This window comes from Pleurodeles waltl, chromosome 8, assembly GCF_031143425.1.
Source record: "Pleurodeles waltl isolate 20211129_DDA chromosome 8, aPleWal1.hap1.20221129, whole genome shotgun sequence".
Taxonomy (NCBI): Eukaryota; Metazoa; Chordata; class Amphibia; order Caudata; family Salamandridae; genus Pleurodeles; species Pleurodeles waltl.
In genome coordinates, this window is record NC_090447.1 from 515,356,923 (window position 1) to 515,382,490 (window position 25,568).

Here is a 25,568-nt window from a genome sequence, read left to right on the forward strand (position 1 = left end):
TATAGTGGAGGTATTACCACCAACAGGCTTGTGGTACCTACTTCCACTATTATGACATTGGCCAAGTCAACACACCAACTGCCACGGTGGTACCGACCGCCGAGGCCCCCTCCCCCTGCCCCTCCCACCCCCTCCACACATATACACACATGCACACACATACATACTGACCCATACACACACACACACATTCACAACCGCATGCATACATACATGCACACTCACTGCAAAACTCACAAACATACATCCAGGCACACACGCACTCACATGACCCAACATGCATGTACACACTCACACACTCATTACACACACATGCACGCATTCAAACATAGTCACACATACCCCCACACATGCACGCAACAACACACACACCCTCTCCTGTAGGAGAATCCGACTTACCTGCTTGCAAGGGGTCCTCCGGCAGGAGACTGGATGTGGCGCTGTTGTCAGCAGCAGCGTCCGCCAGCAGAACACTGCCAGGCCGTATCATGGAACACCTTACCGCCGTCAGCCGACATGACCGTCGCCAGAATTCCACCAGCCTTCTGGCGGAATTCTGGCTACCGTCATAATGGCATGGACGGTCGGTAGCCATGGCAATGGTATTGTTGGCGGCCATCACCGTGGCGGTAGGCGGCATTTGCTGCCAATGTCATAATGAGGGCCTAAGTCCCTAGAAGAGGGGTAGCATGTTGGCCGGGGCTGCTCGTTCACTATAGTACAGAGAAAGCAAGTTGGGCCCAAGCAGTCAGGCAGTAGGTCAATATGCAGAGTTCCAAGACCTGCACGGGTGGGGGAGAAGACGAAGACAGCGACTTACGTGGCCAGCAGTAATAAATCCAGGCAGGCCGCAAGGAGGGACCTTTCGGCCTGCTCCGAGATGGTCCAAGGTAGCAGTGCGCAGTGCATAGGAGGTAAAGGGGTCGGGCTGACCCTTGTGGTCCAGGAGTGGGCAGCTGTTCACAGGCAGGGATGGTGATATCATGGTGGGGCCAGGGCCCCGGGGTCCTCCAGAGGTCTGGGTGGGGTGCCAGGTTAGGATAAAGGCACCCCGTGAGTGCCAGGCACCAACCGGGCGGCTATTGTGCAGCAGGCCCAGAATCGTGGCCCAGGGCAGAGCAGCCACACCCTTACTTGTGGCGCCGCAAGGGGTGGGGGCTATATTGGGCACCAGATCCCATCACTAGTTTTAGGGCACATCATGCAGCAAGTGTCAGCCCTCCTGCAGCACCTGGTGTACTGCTGCCGTCCCTGGGAAAACTCTGGCGCATGGAGCGCGGTCACTAAGTGTAAGGAAATGCCTCTTTGAGATGGTTACCCTCTAACATTTTGCCTTTGTTGATGCTAAGTTTTGACTGAAAGTGTGCTGGGACCCTGCTAATCAGGCCCCAGCACCAGTGCTCTTTCCCTAAACAGTACCTTTTTCCCCACAATTAGCTCAACCCTGGCACTCCGATAAGTCCCTTGTAACTGGTACTCCTGGTACCAAGGGCCCTGATACCAGGGAAGGTCTCTAAGTGCCGCAACATGTCTTATGCCACCCTGGGGACCCCTCACACAGCACATGCACACTGCCTCACAGCTTGTGCATGCTGGTGGGGAGAAAATGACTAAGTCGACATGGCACTCCCCTCAGAGTGCCATGCCAAACTCACACTGCCTGTGGCATAGGTAAGTCACCCCTCTAGCAGGCCTTACAGCCCTAAGGCAGGGTGCACTATACCACAGGTGAGGGCATATGTGTATGAGAATTATGCCCCTACAGTGTCTAAGCAAAACCTTAGACATTGTAAGTGCAGGGTAGCCATAAGAGTATATGGTCTGAGAGTCTGTCAAACACGAACTCCACAGTTCCATAATGGCTACACTGAAATCTGAGAAGTTTGGTATCAAACTTCTTAGCACAATAAATGAACACTGATGCCAGTGTGCAATTTATTGTAACATGCACCCAGAGGGCATCTTAGAGATGCGCCTGAATACCAATCCTACTTCTAATGTAGGCTGACCAGTTTCTGCCAGCCTGCCACACACCAGACATGTTGCTGGCCACAGGGGAGAGTGCCTTTGTCACTCTGTGGCCAGGAACAAAGCCTGTACTGGGTGGAGGGGCTTCACACCTCCCACTGCAGGAACTGTAACACCTGGCAGTGAGCGTCAAAGGCTCACCCCTTTTGTTACAACGCCCCAGGGCATCCCAGCTAGTGGAGATGCCCGCCCCTCCGGCCACTGCCCCCACTTTTGGCGGCAAGGCTGGAGGAGATAATGGGAAAAACAAGGAGGAGTCACCCACCAGTCAGGACAGCCCCTAAGGTGTCCTGAGCTGAGGTGACCCATGCCTTTAGCAATCCTCCATCTTGAGTTTGGAGGATACCCCCAATAGGATTAGGGATGTGCCCCCCTCCCCAGAGGGAGGAGGCACAAAGAGGGTGTAGCCACCCTCAAGGACAGTAGCCATTGGCTACTGCCCTCCCAGACCTAAAAACACCCCTAAATTCAGTATTTAGGGGCACCCCAGATCCCATGAAATCACATTCTTGCAACCTGAAGAAACAAGAAGGACTGCTGACCTACAAGCCTGCAGAGAAGGAGGAAGACGACAACTGCTTTGGCCCCAGCCCTTCCGGTCTGTCTCCAACTTCGAAAACCTGCAACCAGCGACGCATCCGACAGGGACCAGCAACCTCTAAAGCCTCAGAGGACTGCCCTGGACTAAAGGACCAATGAACTCCAATGAGCAGCGGCCCTGCTCAAAACCAGCTACTTCTTTGCAACAAAGAAGCAACTTCCAAAGACTGCACGTTTGCCGCTGGAAGCGTGAGACTTCTCACTCTGCACCCGACTCCCCCGGCTCGTGATTCAGAGAACCAACACCTCAGGGAGGACTCCCCGGTGACTGCGAGCCCATAAGTAACCAGAGACGACCCCACTGAGCCTCCACAGCAACACCTGCAGAGAGAATCCAGAGGCTCCCCCTGACCACGACTGCCTGTAACAAGGGACCCAACGCCTGGAACCAGCACTGCACCCGCAGCCCCCAGGACCTGAAGGAACCGAACCTCAGCGCAGGAGTGACCCCCAGGCGACCCCCTGCCTTGCCCAGGTGGTAGCTTTCCCGAGAAGACCCCCCCGTGCCTGCCTGCACCGCTAGAGGGACCCCCGGGTCCCTCCATTGTTCTCTATACAAAAACCTGACTCCTGCTTTGCACACTGCACCCGGCCACCCCGGTGCCGCTGAGGGTGTGTTTTGTGTGCCTACTTGTCCCCCCCCAGTGCTCTACAAAACGCCCCTGGTCTGCCCCCGAGGACACAGGTACTTACCTGCTGGCAGACTGGAACTGGAGCACCCCTGTTCTCTATAGGCACCTATGTGTTTTGGGCACCTCTTTGACCTCTGCACCTGAACGGCCCTGAGCTGCTGGTGTGGTAACTTTGGGGTTGCCTTGAACCCCCAACGGTGGGCTGCCTATGCACCACAACTGAGACTTGTAAGTGTTTTACTTACCTCCTAATCTAACTTTTACTTACCTCTCCCAGGAACTGGTGATTTTTGCAGTGTCCACTTTGCAAATAGCTTATTGCCATTTTTACAAAGACTGTATATGATATTGCTTTTATTCAAAGGTCCTAAAGAATCTAAGTGAAGTACCTTACATTTAAAGTGTTTACTGTAAATCTTGAACCTGTGGTTCTTAAAATAAACTAAGAAAATATATTTTTCTATATAAAAACCTATTGGCCTGGAGTAAGTCTTTGGGTGTGTGTTCCTAATTTATTGCCTGTGTGTGTACGGCAAATGCTTAACACTACCCTCTGATAAGCCTACTGCTCGACCACACTACCACAAAATAGAGCATTAGAATTATCTAATTTTGCCACTATCTTAACTCTAAGGGGAACCGTTGGACTCACATTTCTTACTTTGAAATAGTGTATACAGAGCCAACTTCCTACATTGGTGGATCAGGGGTGGGGTCTAAGACTTTGCATTTGCTGGACTACTGAGCCAATACCTGATCACACAACTAAATTCCCAAAATTGTCATTAGAAACTGATTTTTGCAATTTGAGCTATTTTTCTAAATTTTGAAAAGTCCTGCTAGGGCCTTGTGTAAGTCCCTGTTAGCATTTCTTTTAGAGTTTTAAAAGTTTGTAAAAGTTTGGATTAAGTTCTAGAAATAGTTTTAGATTCTTAAAAAGTATCCCAACTTTAAGAAAAGTAATGTCTAGCACAGAAGAGATGGTGGTGGAACTCAACCTCACCTCTTTACATGCATCTAGGGAGGTCAGAGTTAAGGACTCTCTGTAAACTAAAAAATATAAAGACTGGGTCAAACCCTACCAAAGTGAAGCTCCAGGAGCTTTTGGCAGAGTTTGCAAAAGACCACCCCTCTGAGGATAACCCTACAGAGGAGGAAACTAGTGACTAGGAGGATAATTCCCTCCCTCCTGACCTAGTTAGGGAGACCAGGGTCCCTCAAACCCGGACTCTACAAGTGATAGTCAGAGATACTGGTTCTTCCACAGGGGAGACAAGTAACTCTGGAAGCATTGAGAGCAGCCTCAATGAAGATGACCTGCTGTTAGCCAGGATGGGCAAAAGATTGGATTTGGAGAGAGAGCTCCTAGCCATAGAGAGGGAAAGACAAGAGATGGGTTTAGCTCCCATCAATGGTGGCAGCAACATAAATAGGGACAGAGAAAGTCCTGACATGCTAAATATCCCCAAAGGGATTGAAACAAAATATGAAGATGGTGATGATATCACCAAATGGTTCACAGTTTTTGAGAGGGCTTGTGCAACCAGAAAAGTAAACAAATCTCAGTGGGGTGCTCTCCTTTGGGAAATGTTCACTGGAAAGTGTAGGAATAGACTCCTCACACTCTCTTGTAAAGATGCAGAATCCTATGACCTAATGAAGGCTACCCTGATTGAGGGCTTTGGATTCTCAACTGTGGAGTACAGGATTAGGTTCAGTGGGTCTCAAAAATCTTCGAGCCAGACCTGGGTCGATTTTGTTGACTTGTCAGTCAAAACACTAGATGGTTGGATTAATGGCAGTGGTGTAAAAGATTATGATGGGCTGTATAACTTGTTTATGAAGGAACACCTTTTAAGTAATTATTTCAATGATAAACTGCATCAGCATCTGGTAGACCTAGGTCCAATTTCTCCCTAAGAATTGGAAAAGAAGGCAGACACCTGGGTCAAGACAAGGGTGACCAAGACTTCCACAGGTGGTGACCAAAAGAAAGGGGTTACAAAGCCTCCCCAGGGGAAGAGTGTTGAGACATCCAAGGGAAAAAGTAAAGAGTCTCCTACAGGGCCCCAAAAACCTGCACAGGAGGGTGGGTCCAAAGCCTCTTCACAATCCTCATTTGGGTACAAGGGTAAAAACTTTGATCTCAAAAAGGCCAGGTGTCGCAGCTGTAGCCAGCATGGACACCAAACTGGAGACAAGGCCTGTCCCAAGAAAGGTTCCACTTCAACTACTACTCCAGTTAGCACTAGAATAGCCAGTCTCCAGGTGGGATCAACAGTGTGCCCAGAGCAAATCAGGGTTCACACTGAAGCTACATTAGTCTCGGAGGGTGGGGTGGACCTAGCCACACTAGCTGCCTGACCGTCTAACATGCAAAAATACAGGCAGCAGCTCTTAATTAATGGGATTAGAGTAGAAGCCCTGAGGGATACAGGTGCCAGTGTCACTATGGTGACAGACAAACTGGTTTCCCCAGGAAAATGCCTGACTGGACAAACGTATCCAGTCACCAATACTGACAATCAGACTAAAGTACATCCCGTGGCTATGGTAACTTTAGAATGGGGAGGGGTCACTGGCCTGAAACAGGTGGTAGTCTCTTCTGCTATACCAGTAGAATGTCTGCTTGGAAATGATCTGGAGTCCTCAGCATGGGCTGAGGTAGAACTCAAAACCCATGCAGCCATGCTGGGTATCCCTGAACTGGTGTTTGTCAAGACAAGGGCACAGTGCAGGGCTCAGGGTGAAAAACAAGTGTTGGAGTCTGGAATAATGGCCCAACCTTCCAAGAGAAAAGGAAAGAAGACTGGGGAACCAGCTTCAGCACAGAAAAAAAAACAGAACCTCTCTTCTCAGGAAGAAGTTCTATCCCCTGAGGGAACTGAGTCCATGGAGCTGGAATCTTGCCAGGTTGAGCTCTTGGGCCCAGGGGGACCCTCAAGGGAACAGCTGTGCAAGGGGCAAGAAATGTGTCCCTCTCTTGAAGCCCTAAGACTGCAAGCAGCTGAACAAGAAAAAGGAATTGTCAGTGGAACCCACAGGGTATATTGGGAACTCAGAGCCCAGGTGAGCCTTCCATGTTTTCCTTAGTGAAGAAATGTGCAACATGTCTATGAGATGTAATTCCTAAGATTGTAAATACATCCATTTCTTAATGGAATTTTCCAGTTTTTTTTTTAAATATGCTTGGCTCAAGCTGCTTTTAAAGAAACCATTGAGGAGGGGTTTGGCCAATATGGCAGGCTCATAGGACGTGTTCTCCCGGGGCCTCTGCCACTAACACTGGCAGATCCAGGCAGGCACCCACCTTTCTGAAGCTGAAACAGGGCCCATCTCGTCTCTTTGATGCCTGGGTACACACTGCCGGAGGAGAGATTCAGAATTGCGGGCCTTGAAGGCAGGATGTGTCACAACGGAACAACGATGGCACCGCCTTCCATGCTCTAAAGATGCAGGACATTGCATGATCGCAGAGGGGCCCGGGCTTAGCAACCCCCTCTGCCCAGGTCATCCGAGTGGGGACTAATGCATCGGACTGGTCCAAGGTAGTAACCCTGATTCCCGGTGCCCGGGGGAGTAGCGCATATCACAGAGGGGTTCTACAGGCTTCATCTGGCTGCTGGCCCCACCCGGCCCTGTTCACCTCGGACCATGGGCGTGGACCGCTTCATTGCCCTTGAGCACGGTGGCCGAGTGACGGGCCGGTGGGCCTTGAGGAACTGACAAACTGGTCTCCAATGGAGAGCTGCACACAGGCCACAGCAGCGGCTCCCTCCTGCCCCTGATAACTTATGTCTGCAGAGCGGCCACCTCTGAAGACTGTGGGACGATAGGCCGCATGCCTTATAAGCATCATCCCAGTGGCCTTCAGTGAAGCTGCTGACTTGTCCGCCCCAGGGCCATCTGCCCCCACTTGCATGAAGCTGGTTGTCTGCGAGCCTTGCTGCTTGCAGTGCTGGGTTCCGTGGCGCTGGTCCGTCGGACCGAGTGCCGTCCCCAACCCTATGCCAATCCTCAGAGTGAGGCCAGGGGCCACCCCTTTAAGACTGGAAGAGAATGACAGCCACAAAGAGGCCAATGACTGTCTGATATAGCCTGGCCCCTCTCCTGGACTGCAGTAGCTTTCCCTCCTGACCGCTATGAGCCCCACCAACCCTGGCTCATATTCAACTTGCTTCTCAAACCAACAGCTGCGTATTTTGAGGGACCAGTTCAAGGCAGCATGTCCCAGGGCTGCAAGAAGCATTGTTTGACATGGGGGTGGGGGCTCCTTTGGGCAATGGAAGAAATCAAACAAGCATCCAGAAGCGGGAAGAAGAAAGGGATGACAACTGCTGGCCGAAGGACTGGAGCCACAGAGAGGTGTTGAAGGCCAGCAGACAGGAAAACCTAGTGAGGCAACCAGCGACACTGCGTAGGCCCAGGACACAAAGTAATACAGGATGCAGCCTACCGGGCCTGGATTGAGGGTAAGGGCCAGTTGCAGTACGGCACCCCAATCAGACACATTCCCAATCAGCAGGCAGCGGGGTCTGTGGGATCCAGCTTGGCCCCTGACCTGACCTTTCATCTAATACTGGGACCCCCCCAGTTGTGACCAAACAAGGCAGCAGCCTGTGCTAAAAAGGACCAAACCGTCGAAGAAATGCTGTCAAAATCAACAGGGGGTTTGGTTGGTGACCAACCCCTGCCCCACCCCAAAAAGCCAGGACACATAGCTGGAGGGCCAGGAGACCGAGGGCCCTGTGACCTGCACCTTTCACGGATGATCTCTAGATGGTCAAGAGGGATCTCTCCCAAGACCTGAAGGCAGTACATAAAGATATAGCTGAGCACGGGGACAAAATGTCTGCTCTAGAGGCTCAGAAGACAAGCCTGGAAGAGGAGCTCAAACAACTCCAACAAAAAGTCATCCACTGAAAGAATCAACAGATTTCCCTACAAGCCCATGCAGAAGACCTAGAAAACAGATCAAGACGCTGTGTTCATGCTGGCGGTCTTATCACAGACTGCCAGCCCCCTTGAGACCCCACCGGCCGAATTGTGAACATTTTGCTGGCCCGGTGGGCGGAAACAGTGTTTCGTCCCGCTGGCCCAGCAGAATGCTGGGCCGGGACATTGCCGACGGCTCCACATGGAGCCGTCCTCAATGCTGCTGTGCGGCAGGTGCAGCAGCACCCGTCACGCAGATCACCACCTGTAAATAGGACAGCGACCTGCGCAACGGGGCACTGCACGGGGGCCCCAGAGCACCCCTTCCATCAGCCGTTCCATGGTGGGTGAACCAGTCAGGGAATGGCTGGTGGAACAAGGGTTCTTTATCCGTAGGGCAGCACTGCTTGCAGCTCTGCCCTGTCAGATGAAGAATTCCGCCATCGTCAGGCTGTCTGTCGGAGGTAGACTGGCGGTCCCCACTGCCTTCATTATGTGGCTGTCGAGACCGCTATGCCGGTGGCAGTAAATTCTGCCACCACCAGCATAGCGGTCTCGACCGCCAAGTTCATAATGAGGGCCTATGTTTCTTATTGTTAGACATACACATCAGCACTGGCGTTTGCGCAAAACCCTCCTACACAGGCCTGAAGTGATTCAGCAGATCACAACAGCACTCCATAACTACGAGGACATCAATGACACCACAGATACCTCCATCTCACTCAGGTGGGAGACCCTAAAACCAGTGATCAGGGGGAAATTCCTCACCATATCGGAGGTGGACAATAAACTGCGTAGGGACACATGGGAAAGATTACCGCAACAGGTAAGGAAACTGGAGCGTATAAACCACTGCACTGGTGCCCCTAGGGTATGGCGGCAGCTGGAACCATCCAGAAAACAACTGGTTGGCCTAGATGTCAACAAAGCTGAATACTCCTTACTGCGCCTTAAACACTTGTGGGAAGACATAGGTGCGGGCGGGTTCTGGACAATGGAATGTGAGCTCTGAGACAGGCCAAAAGAGTGGAGTTGCTGGAGATGGGTGGCGGGGAGTAGACTGTGAACAACAGCCTTATAGCTGCCTGATTTTGGGACTTTTACGAGGACCTGTACACGGCCTAAACCCTGCCCTCTGATGGCCCAGAATTATATCTCCAGAGTGCAAACACGAAGCAGCTCCTCGCAGATAAAGCAAATGAGCTAGATCACCCTATCTGAACAGAGGAAGTTATATCGGCTATAGCCCGACAGAAGCCACTAAAGGCTCCTGGACAGGATGGGTTTCCAGCACTGTTCTACAAGACCTTTAGCACCACACTGGCCCGAGCTTGACTAGGTTATTCAACTCAATTATCTGGTCCCTCCTCAGTTCCACCCTTGATGATGGATGCCTCTATAATAGTTATCCTAAGCCCGGGAAGGAGAAGTAGCAGTGTGCGGCCTATCAACCCATTTCCCTCCATGACGTGGAGACTAAGGCCCTTATTACGACCCTGACGGGCAATGATAAAGCAGCGGTAATACCGCCCACAGGCCGGCGGTAGTAAATATGAAATTATGACCACAGTGGAAACCGCTCAGACAGACAGCCACTTTAACACACTGACCGACAGGGTGAAATCAACAGGCACCACGCGGTTACCGCCTACAGCCAGGCGGAAGACAATGTTCCGCCCATTGTATTATGAGACACCCATCCGCCACCTCTTCCTGATATCATCCCTTGTTCTGGGGTGCTGTCCCACGGCGTTGACCCTGTCCACGATTCTCCACCATAGCTCCATCTTCCTAGCAATGGGGATCTGCTGCACCTGTGATCCAAATAGCTGAGGCTCTACCCGGAGGATTTCCTCCACCATGACCCTCAGCTCCTCCTCAGAGAATCTAGGGTTGTGGTGCCATGGGTGTAGTGTGAGTGGTGTGGGTGAGGGTGTGTGGGGTGATGTGTTGGGGTGTGTGATGTAAGGTGCGTGGGTGGTGTATAGGTGATGGTGGTATGTGGCTCTGCTTGTGTGAGTGCTCTTGCTTTCTCTCTCTGCTGGCAATGAATTGTAATCGTAAAGGGTTGTGGGTAATGTGGGTGTGTGTTTTCTAGTGGTGTGGGTGTGGTGTGTGTCAGATGTGTGTGGTTTGAATTGTCCAATGTGGTGTGGTTTTGTTTGAGTATGTGTATTTTGAGCGCGGCGGTATGAACCGCCAATGGTTTACCGCCATTGAATGTCCGCCGCGGTGATTCATGGATCATAATGTTGTGGGTGTTGTTCTGTTGGTGTAACGGTGTGGGTTTTGCTACCACCAGTTTATCACTGACCTTTGGGCTGGCAGACTTGTGTGTGTGGCTGTATAGTAATGGATTGGTATGTGTGTCTTATAATATGGTTGGCGGTTATCCGCCACTGCGGCGTTATGTTGGTGGCAGGCGGCATGGCGGTAAGTGGGATTTACTGCCAATGTCATAATGAGGACCTAAGCTCTTTACGAGCATCTTGGCGGCCTGTCTGAATTCTCTTATGTGGGGCCTGATAGCTCCAGACCATGCTGGCTTCGTCCCACGTCGGCAGTGTAGTGATAACACCAAGAGGATTCTCCATCTTATAGACAAGGCTCAGCACTCCAAAAGGCATATTATGCTTCTAGCCAGAGACACAGAGAACGCATTTGATCGCATCCACTGGCCCTACTTTGCGGTGATGCTTACTTGGTTTGGCTTCGGAGCATGCTTCCGCAGCTGTATTCTGAGTAATTACAGCCACACAAGGGCAACTGTTTATGTTAATAGCCAGACGACAACCTCCTTCCTCATTTGTAGGGGACGAGACAAGGGTGTCCATTGTCGCCTTTATTGTTCACGTTATACACGGACCCCTTTGCTTAGAAAGTGCGTGATGTAAAAGTTACTTACCTTTGGTAACAAAATATCTGGTAGAAACATATTCTAGTTGCAGATTCCTTACCTTTGAATTTACCCAGGTGTCAGACTGGATCTGGAGATTTTTCTTCGAGCAGTACCTCTGCGTGCCGTCAGGTGGCTTCGGTCTGCTCTGGGGGTGTCGTTGTCGTTGTGCTCGCCGTGATGACATCGCAGTCGTATATAGGCACCACCCCGGCTTGCTGATGTCAGTTTCTTTTCACGACTTTCCACGCCTGTAGAGCGGAGCCATGAAGAACACAGAGTGGTGCGCCAAAACTAGGGCCCTTAAGGGAAAGTTCCTGTCCCTAGAAATCAGTTCGCAGTGCGGGGATGATGGGCGGGTCGGTAAGGAATCTGCAACTAGGATATGTCTCTACCAGATATTTTGTTACCGAAGGTAAGTACATCTGATAGAGACTTCTAGTTGCAGATTCCTTACCTTTGAATAGATACCTGAGCACTACCATCCCCGGTGGTGGGCTGCAAACCAAGTTCACACCAAAAAGTCCTGCAGGACCGAACGGCCAAAGTAGCTGTCCCTTCAGACCTGATTGTCTAGGCCGTAGTGTTTGGTAAAAGTGTGCAGAGATGCCCATGCTGCTGCCTGACAAATATCCCGGACTTGAACGCTCTGTGCTAGCCCTGCGGTAGCAGCAGTAGCTCTGGTGGAGTGAGCTCACAAACCTTCGGGTTTTATAGTTAAGAGCTGTAGAGGACAGTTGTGAAGCAGTTCAAACGGGGTGGACATAAGGTATGTTAAGACCAGGTTGAGATCCCATTGGGGCATGATGAATGGGATAGGAGGAAAGAGATGTGTGAGGCCTTTAAGAAACCTCCCAACTATGAGAGATTTAAATTAGGAAGGCTGATCAGGTAACCTCAAAAAAGCAGAGAGAGCAGAGAGATATCCCTTAAGAGTGCCCAAAGTGGAACCCTGCTGGGCAAGGGAAAGAATAAAGAGAAGAACTTGAGAAAGAGGAGCAGATAGAGGATCGACAGAATTGTTGATGCACTATGCCACAAATTTCTTCCAACGACAGGCATATACAGTTTTGGTTGAAGGACGCCTGGCTGCCAAGATAATGTCACAGACTTCAGGTGGCAGGTCAAAACACGTCAAGTGTCGCCGCTCAATCTCCACGCATAAAGCCGCAGAGTTGACAGCTTAGGGTGGAGGACCCTCCGCTGCTGCGACAGAAGATCCTCCTGAGGGGGCAGTCTGATCGGAAGAACTATGGCCATGTTCAAGAGCTCGGGATACCAGACTCTTCGTATCCAGTCTGGAGCCACCAGTATTACTTGGGCCCGGTATTGCCTGATCTTCTTCAGAACTCTGGGCAGAAGTGGTATAGGCAGGAAGGCGTACAGGAGGCCTGAACTCCACTCACGACGAAAAGCTTTGCAGAGCGAGTGTCGCCTTGGAAACTCCAACGCGCAAAACTGCTGACATTGCGGGTTCTCTACAGAGGCGAACAAGTCTAACGGAGGTTCTCCCCAATGCAGGAAGAGACCTTGCGCCACCTCCGGATGGAGACGCCATTCATGATCGACCACGCATCGTCGGCTGAGTTCGTCTGCTCTGGCATTCAAGAAGCCTGCCAGATGTTGAACCACCAGGGAAATGCCCTGATGTTCCAGCCAAGTCCAGAGGCGAAGGGCCTCTTGACAAAGGGTCCACGACCTCACTCCTCCTTGTTTGTTGCAATACCACATGGTGGTGGTGTTGTCTGTGAACAATTGCACTGCTTTCCCCTTGAGGGAGGGAAGAAATGCTTTCAATGCTAGTTGAATCGCTCGGAGCTCCAGATGATTGATATGGAGCCCGGTTTCTGCCAGGGACCAGATGCCTCTGATCTCTGCCTCTCCCATGTGGCCACCCCATCCCAGGAGTGACACATCTGTCATGACCGTAAGATCTGGTTGGGAAAAGGAGAGGTATCTGCCCTTGACCAAATCCCGATTGGTTAACCACCACTGCAGGTCTCTTGCAGTTCCTTCCAAGATCTGGACCTTGTCGGAGAGATTCCCCTGATGCTGCGCCCACTGGAACTTCAGGTCCCACTGCAGAGCCCGCATATGCTCTCTGGCATTTTGAACCAGCAGGATGCAGGACGCCATGAGGCCCAGCAGCCTCAGAGTTATTCTCACCAAAATCCAGGACAGAGGCTGAAACATCAGTATCATAGCGCAAATATCCTGGACTTGCTTTTCGGGAGGATATGCCAGAAACTGCAGTGTATCCAGAACAGCTCTGATAAAAGGGAGCGTCTGAGAAGGAGTCAGGTGTTACTTTGGCATGTTGGTAGTGAACCCCAGCGAATGCAAAAGGTTCGCTGTAGTCTGGAGGTGGGAGACGACTGTCTGGGGCAAGTTCGCCTTCAACAGCCAATCGTTGAGGTAGGGGAAGACTGGAACCCCTAACCTGCGCAGATGAGCTGCCACCACTATCATCACTTTCGTGAACACCCAAGGGGCACTGGTAAGGCCAAAGGGGAGCACTGTAAACTGAAAGTGCTCATGACCTCCACCACGATTCGTAGGTAACGTCTGTGGGCCGGCAAGACAGGAATGTGGAAGTATGCGTCTTGCAAGTCCAGTCTCCGGGATCCAGGGCAAATTGGACCTGAGCCAATGTCAACATTTTGAACTTCTCCTTTTTGAGGAAGAGATTGAGGGAACGAAGATCTAATATAGGCAGAAGACCTTCGTCCTTTTTCGGAACAAGAAAGTAGCGGGAATAGCAACCACGACCTACTTCTGGCAACAGAACCTCTCTATAGCTCCTTTGGCCAAAAGGACTTGGATTTCCTAGCGAAGAAGTGCCATATGATCCTCCGATATCAGATTGTATGAAGGTGGCATGGCTGGAGGAGATGTCTCGAAGGGGAGGGAGTAGACCCTTTGGAAAATTTGAAGGACCCACCTGTCTGAGGTAATGGCTTACCATTGGGGCAGGTGATGGCGTATCCTGTCACCTACTGGCTCCTGATGTACCTGCAGACTAGGAAAGCTTGGAGGCTGAAGAGGGGCAGGGGGTGCACTGGGTGACCCGCCAGCTCCCTGATCACTGGGGGTGTGGGATCCCGCCTCTACAGCCGCACAGGGGCTGTACAGCATGCGCAGGTCGGTGGCCAGGGGGGAAAGGACACGGTTGGGTGCCCCTTCTGTAGCCACGAAAGGGGCAAAAGGCGGACTGCTGGGGTCTAGGTGCAGGCGCGAGTTCAAGGGACCGGGCTGTGGCTTGGGAATCCTTAAAGCGCTTGAGCGCCGAGTCCGCCTTGTCTCCGAAGAGATGTGTGCCATCAAAGGGCATGTCCATCAAGGATTGCTGGACATGCCCTGAAAAGCCAGATGGTCTCAGCCAGGCGTGGCATCTAAATGCCACCATCTGATCTGCCCAGAGAGTCGGTTGTATCCAATCCACAACAAATCATGAACTTCGCTGCATCCCTCCCATCTGAAAAGCGACCGTTTCCCAGAGAGTATGGGAACAGCGGCCCAAAAGGCATGTGGTGTTCACGGTCTGCAGCGCTAGACTGTTGGAAGACAACAACTTCTTCCCCAAATTATCCAGTCTTTTTGATTCCCTATCCGGGGGGTGGCAGAGAATGCAGCAGATGAAGAAGAAGCCTCAATGGCCAGGCTCTCAGGCATGCGGTGTTGGGCGAGGAATTTTGGGTCTGACGGAGCAGGTCGATGGCGGCGGGCAATCGTCGTATGCATAGGAGCCCCTGTGCTGGATCTGGACCAAGTACCCAAAAGGATGTCTGTCAGTGCTTCATTAAAGGGTAGAAGGGGCTCGGAAGAGAAAGACCCCAGCTGAAGCACGTCGGTTAGAATGTTAGGCCTAACCTCCACAGATGTTAGCTCGAGGTCCAGGACCTCAGCCGCCCTTCCCACCACCATGGATCCGTCACCGACATAGTTTGGTTATAGGAATCACAGGGCTTGAATCCGGTCTTGCGGGACATCCCTCGACGCATCCACAAACTCGTAAAAAACTTCAACAAAAGTCTCGACGTAGTTAAAAAATGACTGAGGAAGCTCTCTCCAGATCTGCGCGTAGGCTGGCGCGGAAAGAAAAGAACGGACGTCAGCGTGCCAGGGTGGTGCCTATATATGATCACAACGTCATCACAGCGAGAACGAAGCCAATGACGCCCGCGGAGTCGACCGACGCCACCTGACACCACGCAGAGGAACTGCCCAAAGAAAAATCTCCGGATCCAGACTGACAGCTGGGGAAATTCAAAGGTAAGGAATCTGCAACAAGAAGTCTCTATCAGATAACCCTAACATCATGGGGTCTGCTTTCGAAGGGAAGCTCACACCATCAGTCTATATGTGGATGACGCCATTGTGTCCCTAGACAATCCTCTCAGTGCCCTCCCAGCATTTTTAGCAGAGGTTGAGTCATCTAAAGATACAGCAGGCTTCCAGATAAACATCCATAAGTCTCTGTCCCTTACCCGCACAGTTGCTCCCGAAATGGCAATGCATCTATCTTGAAGATTTCCCATACAATGGGTGACATCCATCCCGTACCTAGCCATACATCTAGCTACGACAGTAGCAGACACTGAGACCCTCAGTTAAGGGGACTCCTTCAACAGGTCACTAAGCACCTTGCACAAAGGTTTCTATACCGTTTCTCTGGCTCGACCGAGAGGTGGCAATAAAAAGGACCATACTACTGCAAATCCTCTTTCTCTTTCAGACCCTTCTGATAGAACCTCACGCTGGGCTGATCCGCTCATTGCAATGGGCTATACACTGTTTCGTTTGTGTGAACGGACGCCCACTGATGAGTTGAGACTTGAGCTATCAACCACCGGCTGAGGGGGGACTAGGAATCCTGAACCTTCTAAACTATTATCATGCGGCACAACTCCAATACATGGCGAAATGGTCACAAAGGGAATCAGAGAAACTCTAGCTCTTCATGGATCCTGCAATCACGTGCACATACTTGTGGAAGTTTCCATTCCTAAGACGGTCACAACGCACTTGTGGCCTCACTCTTCCAGAGTTAAAAGTCTGGGATTCTGTAGTGGCACAAAAGGGTCTATCTATGTTCCCATCTCTCATGACGGCTATAATGGGCAATAGACTTCACACTTGGCTTACCATGCTGCGTTCCACCTTTGGCAGAAGGTCGGCTGCCAATCCATTGGCCACTTTTTTAAACAAGGATGGCCCTATTCTCTTTGACCAGCTAAGGAAAGAATAGGCACTTCTAGAGATGGAACAACTGTGTTACATGCAGGTCAGACAGTGGCTCATGCACTCAACCATCCGAGCCGGAGCATGCCGACCCCTGACAACATTTGAGAAGTGACTGGTCACTAAAACTACAGACAAACACATGGTCACAGAACTATATAGTATTCTGTTAAATGCCTCCCCACTATCCAGAACCCCAGGTCAAACGCTGGGAACTCTAAATTGGCAGACAGCTGACCTCGAAGGAATGGAACAATGTGTATTACAGGGTTCGCCATACAGCACACAATACCGCCATCAAGATCGCTACATATTGGTTTCTTAAGCCCTTCCCTCTGCATAAAGGTAATCTCACACATAGTCTGGACTGCTGGCGGCACTGTGGGTCACCTGAGACTCTGCTCCACATACTCTGGGACTGCCCTTAACTAGCGCAATCCTCAGAAGCAGTTCTGACTGGCATAGACAAATGTCTAGACATGCAACTGCCCCGATTCCTGGCCTATACGATTCTGGATCTTCCAAATGCACTTACTTCTCTCCCAAGTACCTCAGACGTTGCCAAATCTGCCTAGCCTTGGGTGCAGCTTACCGGGCTTTCCTTGCACACAGGGGTACAGCCAAAATCCTAAAATCCTAACACATTTAGGTTGGCTCCACCACTTGTGACACATCCTGGAAATGGAAAAGTTGACTTTGGTTTTGACATCTCAGGGGGCCTCCTACAGAGAACTCTGGAGGCCATACATCACTCTCCTATTCAAAGAATTCAGGGAACTGACGTCCTAAATTTTACGATTACTCCCCTTAGTGGACACAGCTTCTCCTGCTTTGACTACAACAGTTAATGAAGCAGACACTATACAAGCTACCTAGGTGTTATTTCACAAATTCATAGACAGTGAGTACCCGGGGTGGGGAGGAGCTGGGGAAGTTGGAATGTTCTTGTATTGTGTTTGCATGACGCTATTCATAAGCATTGTGATGCTTACTGTTTTTGCTCTTCTATAGCCCAGTGACAATAGATCGAACCATAAAGAAACCATTGCTGCACTCTTCTTGGGAACCACACGTGGTTGGAAAATTAGTGACTTCTTGAGGGCAAAACAATTTCCAAATATTATTCTATAACGTACAATTCAAATTGTGCTAATAGTACCTTTCCAAGTGTCACTATCTGAAGTGTTAATTCAGAGAGAATTGGTCATTAAACCTGGTATGACTATATCTGCCTATACGCACAACATGCATGGTACACCTGGTATGGCTAAATAATCTTCAATCGCCTGGTTGGCGTTACTCTTTGCTATTACTGGCTATTCACCCATCAACAGGTGTCTAAAGCAGAACATTAATATTGTCCTATATAGAATTGTTGGTGGGTCCCAGCTTTCACATAGGCACATTACATGGTAAAATGCTGAAAGCATGGTTTATGGAACCACTTGCCAGATAACACCAAGAAAGCATCTTAGTGGAAATGTTCAAGATGATGTCACTGATTTTAATATGATCTTAAGGGTTGTAGAGTGGTGAATGCAAAAGAGCTGGATGGCACAACACACAGGCAAGACCAAGTGGATACTGGTGGAGTAATGATTAAAAAAATGAACCAATCAGAATAACGTAGGCCATAGTAAGGTTGTCTAAGACAGTTACATCCCGAGGCTTTGTGCTGTGAAAAAGGTTGACACTGAAAGGGTGAGTGAATCGTTTGAATACTACATGTGGCCACTTTATTCACATTTTGACTAGACGAACGAGTTACTTACCTTCGGTAACGACTTTTCTGGTGGATACATTAGCTACCTGTGGATTCCTCACCTGATGAATACTCCCATGGCGCCAGCATTCGACGGAAATCTTCTTACTAGTCTCTGCACGTCGACGAGGACGTCACTCCAGCCCACGCGACGCCGTCTGACGTCATACAGGCAATAATAGGTCCTCGCCGACGTGCCGATGACAGTACCAACATTTTTTTACGTGCATGAGAATAATAATAACCCAATGTAATGAAAGAGCAAAGCAACATCTCTTAATATTGTAAATCACACAACATTGCAATAAAATAGCTGTAGATTTAATATAACCTTCTTTTTATTTTTTATTTTTTTTTAAACAAATAAATATATTTATACATACGAATCATATATATACACAATATATATAGATTTATATATAAATATATACATATATACAAATATCATATATGCAAAATGTATTGCCACTTTGAAGACCAAAAGGAGCACACTCAAGGATTGCTTGGAGAGACCAAAAAGGCAACGGGGAGGCGGGTGGTACCGTGAGGAATCCACAGGTAGCTAATGTATCCACCAGAAAAGTCGTTACCGAAGGTAAGTAACTCGTTCTTCTGATGGATACAACTACCTGTGGATTCCTCACCTGATGAATAGAGTCCCAAAGCAGTACCACGCCCGGCGGTGGGTGCCCAAATGGTCAAACCAAGAAATCCTGCAGCACTGACCGTGCAAAATGACCGTCCCTTCTGACCTCAGAGTCCAAACAGTAATGTTTCACAAAAGTGTGAAGGGACGACCAAGTTGCGGCCTTGCAGATGTCGACCACAGGAACACCCCTGGCCAAGGCCGAAGAGGCCGACTTAGCTCTGGTGGAATGAGCTCTAATGCCCTCAGGCGGATCCTTCTTTGCCAAAGAGTAACAGATTTTAATGCAAAGAACAACCCACCTGGAGAGTGTTCTCTTGTGGACTGCCTTTCCTCTCCTCTTGCCCACGTATCCGACAAACAGCTGATCCTCCAGCCTGATATCCTTCATTCTGTCAATATAGAAGCTCAACGCCCTTTTTGGGTCCAGGCGATGTAGTCTTTCTTCCTCCTTTGAAGGATGAGGCGGAGGATAAAACGTGGACAAAGTGATTGTCTGAGCCAAATGGAAGGGTGAAACAACCTTCGGAAGGAAAGCAGCCTTGGTCCTCAACACCACCTTATCCCCATAAAACGTTATATAAGGGGGTTTAACCGATAAGGCCTGCAACTCACTCACTCTCCTTGCAGATGTTATAGCTACCAGGAAGACTGTTTTAATAACCAAATACCTTAAGGGGCAAGAATGCATAGGCTCAAAAGGGGACCCCATAAGGAAAGTCAGGACCAAGGACAAATCCCATTGAGGCATAACGAATGGTTTTGGAGGATATTGATTCAGAAGACCTTTCAAGAATCTGAGAACAATAGGGGATTTAAATAACGATGGTTGATCTGGAAGACAAATGAAGGCTGACAAGGCCGACAAATAACCCTTAATGGTAGCCACTGCACAACCTTTCTGCGCTAGAGACAGTGCAAAAGACAAAACATGTGACAGATGAGCATGTAAGGGATCAATCTGTCTCTCTCCACACCACATAACAAATTTAGACCACCTATTAGCGTAGATAGATTTAGTGGAGTGTCGCCTGGCCGCTAAGATAACATCCACTACATCAGGCGGGAGAGAGAAGGAACTCAGGTTGCCCCGTTCAATCTCCAAGCATGTAGGTGCAGACTCTGGAGGTTGGGGTGTAAAACCTGCCCCTGCCCCTGCGACTGCGAGAGGAGGTCTGCCCTGAGAGGGAGACGGAGCGGAGTGCACAGTGAGAGTTGGAGAAGGTCGGAGTACCATACCCTCCTTGGCCAATCCGGAGCTATTAAGATGACTTGGGCCCGGTCTTGGCGAATTTTCCTCAACACTCGAGGAATCAAGGGTATGGGGGGAAACGCGTAAAGCAACTGGTCGCACCAGGTTATCTGAAACGCGTCCCCCAACGCTCCCTGCATCGGATACTGGAGGCTGCAGAATAACGGGCAATGCGCGTTCTCCCGAGTGGCAAACAGATCTATCCGAGGAAACCCCCACATCTGGAAGATTAAACAGACTTGATCTGGATGGAGACGCCACTCGTGGTCTGCCGAGAATTGGCGACTGAGACTGTCCGCACGTACATTCAAGACCCCGGCCAGATGATTTGCCACCAAGCAAATCTGATGGTCCTTTGCCCAGGACCATAGCCGAAGAGCTTCTCTGCAGAGAAGGTACGACCCTACTCCTCCCTGTTTGTTTATGTACCACATCGTGGTAGTATTGTCCGTCAGGACCTGTACCGACTTACCACGAAGGGATGGGAGGAAGGCCTTGAGAGCCAGACGTACAGCCCGTAACTCCAACAGATTGATATGAAACACCTGTTCCTCTGGAGACCAAAGCCCTTTGATCTCCAGATCCCCCAGATGAGCTCCCCATCCTAGGGTGGAAGCATCCGTTATGACCGTGGCCACTGGTGGCGACTGCGCGAACGGCTTTCCCTGTGAAAGATTGTTGCCCGCAATCCACCACTTCAATTCCACAGCAGCATCTCTGGAGATCTTGACAGTACCTTCTAAATCTCCTTTGTGTTGAGACCACTGCCTTCGGAGGCACCACTGAAGAGCCCTCATGTGCCAGCGAGCATGCGTGACCAACAGAATGCAGGAGGCGAACAGACCGAGCAGACGAAGGACCTTGAGGACTGGAACTACCGCTCCATTTCGAAACATTGGAACCAATTCCTGAATATCTTGAATCCGCTGAGGCGGAGGAAAGGCTCGACTCAATGTTGTATCCAGTACTGCCCCAATGAACAGGAGGCGCTGAGAGGGCTCCAGGTGAGATTTGGGCACGTTCACCGAAAAGCCCAGGTCGAACAACAACTGGGTTGTTGACTGCAGATGATGCGACACAAGCTCCGGGGACTTGGCTTTGATCAACCAGTCGTCCAAGTAAGGGAATACTGCTATCCCCTTTCTTCTGAGCTCCGCCGCAACCACTGACATCACCTTTGTGAAGACTCGAGGTGCTGAAGTAAGACCAAACGGGAGGACCGCAAACTGATAGTGCTGCGACCCTACCACAAACCGGAGATACTTCCTGTGCGACTTGAGTATCGGGATATGAAAGTAAGCATCCTGCAAGTCGACCGACACCATCCAATCTTCCTTGTTCAACGCCAAAAGCACCTGTGCTAGGGTCAGCATCTTGAACTTTTCCTGTTTGAGGAACCAATTCAAGATCCTCAGATCCAGAATTGGTCTCAACTGACCATCCTTTTTGGGAATCAGGAAGTATCTTGAGTAACAACCTCGACCCTTTTCCTGCTCTGGGACCAACTCTACCGCGCCCTTTGAAAGGAGGACTTGAACCTCCTGTTCTAGCAACAGGAGGTGTTCTTCTGAACAATAAGATGGGCGGGGCGGGATGAGGGGCGGGAACTCCCGAAAGGGAAGGGCGTAGCCTTTCCCCACAATGCCGAGAACCCAAGTGTCCGTGGTGATAGACTTCCACTTGTGGAGAAAATGCTGTAATCTTCCCCCTACAGGAGAGGAGTGAGTGGGAAACGGTGGAAGCCTAAGGCTGCTTCCCCTGCTGCACCCCTCCAGAGGACGAGGAAGAGGCAGAGTGCTGTTGAGAGGCTCCTCTGGTACGGGCCCCACCCCTCCCCCTCAATGACCTATAGGGGAGGGAAGAGGTGGGTTGCTGGAACCTCCCCCGAAAGGAAGAGGAAGAAGAACCACGCCCAAATCCCCGAAACCTCCTGAAAAATCTAGAAGAGGCAGAGGAAGAAGGAGCTTGCAGTCCTAACGATTTGGCTGTGGCTCTGCTCTCCTTAAATCGTTCCAAGGCCGAATCTGCCTTGGCTCCAAACAGTCTGTCCCCATCAAACGGGAGGTCCAGCAGGGTCGACTGCACATCCGCCGAAAACCCTGAGTTTCGGAGCCAGGCCTGTCTTCTTGCCACCACAGCCGTGCCCATCGCCCTGGCCACCGAGTCGGTCGTGTCCAGCCCAGACTGGATAATCTGGGTTGCGGCAGCCTGGGCGTCCGAGACCACATCCAAGAGACCCTGAGGGAGCTCCGTAAATGAAGACGAAATATCATCCATCAGAGCATGGATGTACCTCCCCAGAATGCACGTTGCGTTGGTGGCCTTCAACGCCAAACTGCATGACGAAAATATTTTCTTGGACTTTCTGGTACTCCTGCTCTTCTAAAAGACGGAGAGCACGCCTCCTCGAATGAAGTCTCTCCTCGATACGCGGAGTCGACATGGCCTCCGCCGACGTCGAAGAACGGCGCCGATCGCCAGAAGCATCTGACGCCGCGTCCGGCGCCACAGGCAGCTTAGGCGCCGAGGCAGGAGCCGGAGGACGAGGACTTGGAGCCGATGGACCAACCGGAGTCACAGGGCAAAATCCTGACTTCGACGGAAGGGCAACCTCCGGGGCCGAAACATCCGAAGCCACCGGAGCGGCCACCGACACCGGCACCGGCACCGGCGCCGAGCCCACATTCCCAAAAGGGAGAAAGGGCATAAAGGGTGCCGGCCGAAGAGGCGCAGGATCACCCAACGAAAAGGCCAAGGGCCCCGAAGGACCAGCCGGAGCAGCTCCTGGAGCCATCTGCTGAAAGATGGTATACATCGCATTAAGAAACGCGGTACTATAGGCTCCAGGAGTGGGAAAAGCCGGATACTGGGGTGCCTGGATCGAGGGCGACCCCGACGCCGGCCTCGACGTCTGCGACGCCGGAGAAAACACAAGAGGCTGCACCACCTCAATCACTGACGCCTGACCAGGCGAAGTCGGTGACGCCGGAGAGGGCAACGGCGTCGATGGATGCGGCGTGACCGTGGGGCTGACCTCCCAAGTCCTCCGACGCCGAGCCAAAGGTGACCTCGAACGAGACTCCTTGCTGGAATGACGTCGTGAGTCTCTACGGCGCCGGGAGTCTTGATGACGCCGGTGAGACCTTGGCGAAGAAGACTTCTTATGATGTTTCTCCTTCTTCTTTGACTTTGCCATAAATAACTTGGCTTCACGCTCTTTGAGGGCCTTCGGATTCATGTGTTGACATGAATCGCAAGTCGAGACGTCGTGGTCGGAGCTCAAACACCATAGACAGTCGGAGTGAGGATCTGTAACTGACATCTTGCCCCCACACTCTCGACAGGGCTTGAAACCCGACTTCCTCTGAGACATTATTACCGCAGAGAAGACTACGCAGCAGACAATACACTGTAACCACGAAGGTAACAGTAGCTCCCTCGAAGATAACCGTTTCGAATGCACGGAAAAAAGGGAACTGTCATCGGCACGTCGGCGAGGACCTATTATTGCCTGTATGACGTCAGACGGTGTCGCGTGGGCTGGAGTGACGTCCTCGTCGACGTGCAGAGACTAGTAAGAAGATTTCCGTCGAATGCTGGCGCCATGGGAGTATTCATCAGGTGAGGAATCCACAGGTAGTTGTATCCATCAGAATGTTCCCCTTCCTAGAAGATAAAGAGAGAGCCCTCAAAGGAAGATAATTAATTGGTTTGAACTTGAATTACTGCATTGCCATATTTACAAGTGCCTCAAAGAAAATCTTCAGCAATTTGCCATGCATACAGAATCAAGTGCCTAGTGTAGTAATAAATGCGGGTTATGGTAAACAAGTCAGTCTCAAACTAAAAAGGCTGCAATGATTGTGGAAAGGGGAATGTATGGGTAGTTAGCAATGTTTTTAGAATTCTGCAGGAGGGCCTAGAAAATTAGAGAGGCAGGTTTGCAGCATGTGAGCCCTAAGGTTGTCATATTAAGCAGAATGGGCTGGTTCATGGAACACTTCGTTAGATGTCAGGAAGGCATTGCCTATTTAAAAACAGGATACAATATGGCTGTTTCATTATTTGAGCTTTTTGTAATATATGTGAAGCACCCAAATACCTATTTTGGCTCAACAGAAATGTTATGGACTGTACTAGATAGAACAAAAACATGAGTGTTTTAGTTGACAGTTTATTTTGGAAGGTTAATTTCAGCACATTTGTATAGTTCTGCTTTCATTCCTTGATGGCTTTAGTGGCTAAAATGCAAAAATGTTCATGACAAAATGTGATATTATAGCCTTACCTGACTGGTTTGTCACCAGGACCAAGGTCACTAAATCCCATCTCCTCTAATTTGCAGCGCCTGTATAGCTCATAATGTCTCATGTGGGTCTGTTCTCTCAGGTCTTCCATATTCGTACTAATTAGCATCTCTCGAAGCTTTACAAAATCACAGTGATTCTCATTTTCCACTATTCAGAAAAATAATAATGATAATATTCAAATTCAAGGATTACATGATGAGAGCATTGTAACATACCCTACATGTATATCAACGAACTGCATTAGATTTATTAGATTTTATTTAGTCTAGTGTGAAAAAATGGATATAATTTCTACAAATATAAGGTATTTTGTACAACAATATCTGTACCATATTAAATATCGAATCTATTTAACACAGGAGCAAAATGAAAATCTACAGTATTTAGTAGAACTGGAATGTTGGAAGCTCCACTGGAGAAAATAAAGATGTTGAATCAACACACAGTATTTATTGGCCCAGCATTTAAGGCAGATAATAGCAATTAAGCTATTAGTACCTCCATGAGAGCTGGGCCATTGCATGCTGACCTGCGTCCTTTGGAAGCATATTGATTAGGAGTGATCTATGAGAATGGTGGATTTTCCCTGAGGCAGATAAGCGTGGCCCTTTGTTATAAGGCCCTACAGGGCTTGGAACTAGTGGCCTGCTTGCACCTCTGTCTGCTTGTGGTCTCCTTGATCGTTGCCCGGCCCCCAGCAGTTATTACGCCCATTGTGTGGATTGCACCTGGTATACAGTGGAAAGGATACCACGATAACAAGTGTATTGGAGCTTGAAAGCTCTACCATTCCACTGTGAGTTCTTGCCATGGCTAGGGAAGCAAAGAAAGAAAATAAAGAGGATGTCTTGGTACTACACTCAAGGCTGCGATAAAGGAGCTACATGTTAGACCTTTGGAATATTTAGAGTTAACACCTTGTGAAAGGACGCTTCACTCAATAAAGTCCCTGCACTCTGACCTAAGAAAGAAAAAGGGGATAACTAAGACAATAGTTAAAGACACTGAAGAGAAATTGGCAGCTTTGACAGGCACAGAGTGTCAATGGAATAGAAAAAATGGTTAATCAATTGTAGTCCTGGTTCTGCATCAGTAATCTTTATTGAAATCATAAATGCACAACATGCAGGGCTCTGCGAAGATGACATAGACACTCCTCAAAACAAAATGCACCTGTGCACGAGTGATTGGTACAGCAATACTGGTGGTAAAATCTGTGGACCCAATGGACCAAATTCTAAGATAGGCAATTCAGAGAGCAAC

The 25,568-nt window shown here is 50.0% G+C and overlaps 1 protein-coding gene across 1 annotated transcript in view; it reads right to left on the bottom strand.

Annotated features, from left to right (window-relative positions):
• Positions 1-25,568, bottom strand: part of SEPTIN10 (septin 10) — a 437,643-nt gene that overhangs the window by 155,585 nt on the left and 256,490 nt on the right. Inside the window, exon 8 of the mRNA XM_069204503.1 lies at positions 24,284-24,452. Within this exon, the coding sequence (XP_069060604.1) occupies positions 24,284-24,452 (169 nt within the window). The remainder of the gene's footprint in view (positions 1-24,283; positions 24,453-25,568) is intronic.